This window comes from Arachis duranensis, chromosome 3, assembly GCF_000817695.3.
Source record: "Arachis duranensis cultivar V14167 chromosome 3, aradu.V14167.gnm2.J7QH, whole genome shotgun sequence".
Classification (NCBI taxonomy): domain Eukaryota; kingdom Viridiplantae; phylum Streptophyta; class Magnoliopsida; order Fabales; family Fabaceae; genus Arachis; species Arachis duranensis.
Window position 1 is genome coordinate 29,479,008 of NC_029774.3, and position 6,502 is coordinate 29,485,509.

A 6,502-nucleotide genomic window follows, 5' to 3' on the forward strand; every position below is an offset into this window, starting at 1 on the left:
GTGGTGAGTAAGCAGGGAATAGCTTTGGATCCTGCTAAGGTGGAAGCAGTGATGAATTGGGAGCGACCAACTTCAATGATAGAGATAAGGAGTTTCCTAGGTTTGGCGGGGTATTATCGCAAATTCATTAAGGGATTTTCACAGCTCGCCTTACCTTTAACTAAATTGACTAGGAAGGATACGCTTTTTATCTGGACTCCGGAATGTGAAGAGAGTTTCCAAGCATTGAAGCACAGGTTGACTACTGCACCTGTATTGGTATTACCTGAACCAAGTGAACCGTTTGAAGTGTATTGTGATGCATCTCTAAAAGGTTTGGGGTGCGTTCTGATGCAGCACCAGAATGTTGTAGCATACGCCTCATGGCAATTAAGGCCGCATGAAATGAACTATCCAACACATGATTTGGAACTTGCTACTGTTGTGTTTGCTTTAAAGATTTGGAGGCATTATCTTTATGGCGTTAAGTTTCATGTTTTCTCAGACCATAAGAGTTTGAAGTATCTTTTTTAGCAGAAAGAGTTGAATATGCATCAGAGGAGATGGATGGAGCTTCTGAAAGATTATGATTTTAAATCGAATTATCATCCAGGAAAAGCGAATGTTGTGGCGGACGCTTTGAGTCGGAAGTCTTTATATGTAGCTTGGATGATGCTACGGGAGGAAGAGTTACTGAAAGCATTTCAAGGTTTGAATTTGGGAGTTAGAGAAGAATTTGGAATTCTATGTTTGAGTCAGTTGCAGATTTTAAGTGATTTTAAATTAGAACGTTTGAAGGCTCATCGAGATAGTGAAGCATTACGTAAGGTATTACCAGCAGTTGAACAGGGAAAACAGTGGAGAGTGTCAGAAGGTCAGGATGGTTTATGGAGGTTCAAGAACCGGATTATTGTGCCTAATGTTGGAGACCTGCGACAAAGTATCTTGAAGGAAGCTCATAAGAGTGGGTTCTCAATTCATCTAGGGAGTACCAAAATGTATCAAGATCTGAAAGCGATGTTCTGGTGGCCAGGGATGAAGAATGATGTGGCATTGCACGTATCTAAATGTTTAACATGTCAGAAGGTTAAGATCGAGCATCAGAGACCATCAGGGACCCTTCAGCCTTTAGAAATTCCACAATGGAAATGGGAGAGTATCGCAATGGATTTTGTGATAAGTTTGCCTAGAACCCGATCTGGTTGTGATGCTATTTGGGTAGTTGTGGATCAACTAACGAAATCAGCTCATTTTCTTCCTTTCCGAATAAGTTGCACAATGGAATAATTGGCTAGAATGTATATCAAAGAGATTGTCAGGTTACATGGCGTGCCTTCTACCATTATATCTGACAGGGATCCTCGTTTTACATCAAGGTTCTGGGGAGCTTTTGAGCGTGCATTTGGGACTCAGTTAAGCATGAGTACTGCGTATCACCCTCAGATAGATGGTCAGTCAGAGAGAACTATTTAGACCTTGGAGGATATGCTAAGGGCTTGTGTTTTGGACCAGCCGGTGAGCTGGGATCGGTATATGCCATTAGTGGAATTTACTTATAATAATAGCTATCATGCGAGCATCGAAATGGCTCCATATGAAGCTCTGTATGGCAGGAAATGTCAATCTTCACTATGTTGGTATGAAACTGGAGAAAGAAGTTTGTTAGGGCCTGAGATGATAGCTGAAACTACTGAACAGATAAAGAAGATTCGTAGTCGAATACTTATAGCCCATTCGTAGTCAAATGCTTATAGCCCAGAGCCGCCAGAAGAGTTATGCTGATCAGAGGCGAAAGCCTTTGGAATTCGAAGCAGGAGAACATGTCTTTCTGAAAGTTACACGAACCACTGGAGTGGGAAGAGCTATTAAGACTAAGAAACTAAATCCTCGTTATATTGGACCGTTTGAGATTCTGAAGAGGATTGGGCCAGTGGCTTATAGAATTGCCTTACCACCATATCTTTCGAATTTGCACGATGTGTTTCATGTGTCTCAGCTTAGGAAGTACACTCCTGACGCAAGTCATATTCTAGAACCAGAACCAATCCAAGTGAGAGAAGATCTAACACTTCCAGTAGCCCCGGTAAGAATTGATGACACCAGTGTTAAACGATTACGAGGAAGGAAAGTATCATTGGTAAAAGTAGCTTGAGTCGAGCTGGTATGGAGGAACATACCTGGGAGCTCGAATCAGATATGCGAAAGGACTATCCACATCTCTTTTCAAGTAACTAGATTTGAATTTTGAGGGCAAAATTCTTTATTAGGTGGGTAGGATGTAAACCCCAGTTAAATTAGTAAATAATTAGTCAATAAATTAGTTTTTAATAAGGAGAAATAGAAATGTGAATATTATATCAAATTAGGATAGAGCTCATTGAAACAAGAATTTTGACACTAATTTCGAAGAAATCGGTCCAAGATTGGACTGAATGGGCCGAACCGATTGAACCGGACCCAAACCGAGCTGTTGGTCCAACCGGACCAGCCCTTTTAAATGAGCCGAAAGCCCTTTCTTCCTCACTTCGCCAGCAATCAGCGTGAAATGCTTCCAGGGAGGAGAAAACGTTCACTAACCTTTACGCCACTTTTCAAAATCCCGTAACTTTTCCATCCAAGCTCCAATCGTCGCACCGTTTGCGGCCACGCGTTCACAGCGTCGAGCTCTACGTTTCTACCAGAACAATTTCACTGGTAACTTGTTTAATCAATTCCAGCCCTCTTTTCCCCCAATTTTCAAATTTTTAATGGGAAGGTTGAATTTCTTTGATTTCTGATGTTTTAGAATCCAATTAGATTAAGGGAAACGTTCACTCTTGCTTATGTGAAGCTTGGGTAAGGTGAGGATACGATAATTCTATTTTATTTTCTTTGAATTTGAGCTTTGAGTATTAAATTGGATATATATATGTTATGAATGTGTATTAGGTTGTGAATAAATAATTGGAGCTTGAAATTGTGAATATTGGAACTTGGAGGAAGCTGATTAGTTGAATTTTGAAGGGACTGCCTTGGTTTTAAATAATTTGCTTTGGTCATTACGTGGAAATCGGCCAAGGAATGGTTTAGGTTTCTTGCATTTAATATATAATGTTCTGTGAAAACTTAGGCTAGATGACCATAGGATAAGTTGGAATGCAGGTGTATGTTTAATGTTTAGTAATTTGTCAATGAATATATTTGGTTGAATTTTATTGGATAATTAGTTATTAATTTGGATGGTGAATGTTGTTATGTTAATTTGGAGAGAATCATGGTTGAATGTTATTGTTGATGAACATATTTGGTTAGGTACTTGTTGATTAACTAATAATTTGGTGAATTATTGATTTGAGGTATTTTGTGTTAGAAGCTTAGGATTAGTGAACTATGATCCTTAGTTGAATTTTGGTTGTTGGATTTGAATATTTTATGAGTATAATTGTTGACCTGAGGTAGATTTATTAGGGTGACTGTTATGATGATGAAGAAGGGTATGTTGAATTGAAAAGAAAGCAGGTTTGGACCTGAAAAGGGTGGCAAAGTCCGAGTTTTAGAGGAGATGCTGCCGAAACTTTATGAAAAATTTAGACATTTTGTTTATATGATTATTTAAAAAGATTTAGATTCAAGGGTTATATGATTTGATTTAGAGTTATTAAGAAAATGAGCATGTTTTAAGTTTGATTTATTTAGAAAAGAATAAATTATGTTTTGAATTGGAACTATTGATGGACGGAATGTGAGGCGTGACAATGAAGGATAAGGATTGAATATGATTGACGTATAATGATGAATGAAATGCGATTGAGAATGATGTGGATGTTGATGAATTATAATTGAATTATTTATATGGCTTATGAATTTGAATAATCTGAGATACGAGATTCCCTGGATCAAATGCCGTGGCTTGCCACCACATGTACCAGGTTGAAAACTCGATACTATGTTGACCCTTCGACATAAGTGTGACCGGGCACTATATAAATTCCCGAGAATGTTAATCCCATTGAACAATATTGATTATTTGAGAAAAAGCTATGCATAGACTCTTGGGATGCACGTCGGGGGACAGCCTAAGGACAATGCAGACTTGTCGGGTTGGCTGGATAACCGACAGATGAGCCTCATCAGCCATAGGACAGGCATGCATCATATGCATATTACTTGAATTACTTGCTTGTGTATTAACTGGGTGTGCCTAAATGTACTTGCAATGTTAAATGTATATTTGTTATTTGCAGTACTTGTAACCTTCTTGTGCGCATGCCTTTGTCTGTTTAGTTATCTGTGAAAATGCATGATGGAGTTGGAGGTAAGGAGGAATGGCAGAATGGGATTTAGATTTAAGGTTAAGTTAAGTTAGGTTTAAATATCCTTAGTAAACCACCTTTTATGTCTTCTGTTTAAAACTTTAAACTTTATAATCTGAGTGTCGGCGTTCTAGGATTGCATCTGGCATTTTCAAGACCTTATATATTATGTGTGTGGCACCTTTACCATTCTGAGAACCTCCAGTTCTCATTCCATACTATGTTGTTGTTTTTCAGATGTAGGTCGAGAGGCATCTCGTTAGGCGTCTGGACCCTTGAAGCGGAGTGGTTACAAGGTTCTTTTGTTATGTTATGATGTGTATATGTACTTGATTTTCTCTCCACATAACTTGTTCTTTTGATCCTCCTAGAGGTTTATTGAGAGGCAGGATTGTGTATATGTACTTTTGGGTTTTGGATATGTATGTATATATATGTAAATATTCTCCGGCCAGTCTTGACTTCGCAGGCTAAGTTAGGAGCTTGTTATTTTGTATCTTTGGCACTCTATTCCTACTTCTGTTATCATATGTTTAATAGTTATGGTTTCCTTAGCACGCAGGTTAACCCGTTCCTTGAGCGTTGCGCTTTTATTTTGCGATTTTGTTTCCTCTTTTCTTCAAGACTCTTAGCATATTATAATTCTTCTGCTATTATATGTACTCATTTTATTTTAGAGTTCGTAATACCACACCACCTCTATTTTATGGCTTAAGCGTAAAGCTTAGTATGGTAGGGTGTTACACCTATTATATATATTAATTTACAGAATCCTAAATTTTAGCTCTTTTTATTTTCTGTCATCATAGAATTAGGATTTAGAATTTTCAAAATCAATATATATATATATAAAAATATCTTTAAAAAGGGATGTTTTTGACATCTTTATCGAAGTGGCTCCCTTACATATATTATAAACAATAATTTAAAACTAAAAGCGAGACTTTTTTTTTTGTCAAAGATAGGAGTGAGACTTAAACCCACGACCTCTAGATAACTATAGGAAGACTATACCATTTGAGCTATAACTTATTGGCTAAAAAACGAGATTTGTCTCTCTAATTGTTAGTTTTATTTTAATTAAAATTTTATATTATTTTTAATTATTCCATAAAGATAATTATACAAATAACAAAATTGATTAATTTTCTATCAATCTAATATCAATAAATGAGACTGATTTCATTCAAATATCAATTTTAATGTCAATTTTAATTTTATATCAATTCACTCCTTACAAATATCAAAAATGATACCGTAAAAACACTCTATTGGAGTTGCTATTAACAATTTATTAAAACAACTCTTTTCCTTTATAAATTATATTCTCATCATGAGTGGCTTGAGAAGTTGTTTTATCTCAGGAGAAAAGAATTACTAGAATTGAAATAATAATAAATTTTGTTTCGTACAAGTCATAAGATTTGATAGCTATTTTAGTTCATGTATTTCAGGAGAAATATGTATGCACAACTCAACCTCCCCTTCTCGTGCACCATTTTACCGATTTCAACCACCTCTTGAGATATTTCTTCTAACAAGAACTATTTATAATTGGTCTGTTGAGTTTGATTCATTCAGTATAGATACTCAAGTGAGTCTCTGAGGGAGCTTCAGCAAATTCTAATGGAATACCTTATAACATATTCGATTCTTACTCTGATATATCATAAATATGTTGTAATGTCTCTAGTTTCCATTGCTTATCATGTTTTAGAATACATGAAACTTTTAGCAATATATTTGGTTTGTCATGTTATTTCTGTATTCATGTTAGATTATTGAATTTTCATGATTAACTTACACAATCAATTTTTGTAATTTTTCATAGTTATTTATAGGCAATATTCCATACTCAAAATCATTTGATATCCAATAAATAATATAAGTTCTTGCATAATATCAAGTAGCATTTTATCTAATGCTTGATTTTCGAAATTCGTTGAAATAAAGAGGCAATCTACATTATTCAAAATAATATTATAATTCTAAAAAACACTTTGGAACACTAAGAGTAGTTTTTCTTATTATTATTATTATATGGTACATTTATCTTTCAGTACAAAGAGAATAGATAAAATTAAGCCAGGAATATTCTCGTCCTGGTAATTAAAATATTGTGAAATAAAATAATCGCAACAAGTATTCAACAGGGGCTAATTCCAATAAAAAAAAAAACAACGCTTATTCTAATCAAACTTAATTTAATACTTACTCTAATTGCTGGAGAA

General features: G+C 35.4%; 1 protein-coding gene across 1 annotated transcript; it reads left to right on the top strand.

Moving 5' to 3' along the window:
- The first annotated feature begins 1,275 nt into the window (after positions 1 to 1,275).
- LOC127745479 (uncharacterized) lies at positions 1,276 to 2,131 on the top strand. The gene is made up of 3 exons (XM_052258228.1): positions 1,276 to 1,429; positions 1,545 to 1,636; positions 1,739 to 2,131. Exons 1-3 carry the CDS (start codon positions 1,276 to 1,278, stop codon positions 2,129 to 2,131), a joined length of 639 nt encoding a protein of 212 aa, XP_052114188.1.
- Positions 2,132 to 6,502: the final 4,371 nt, after the last annotated feature.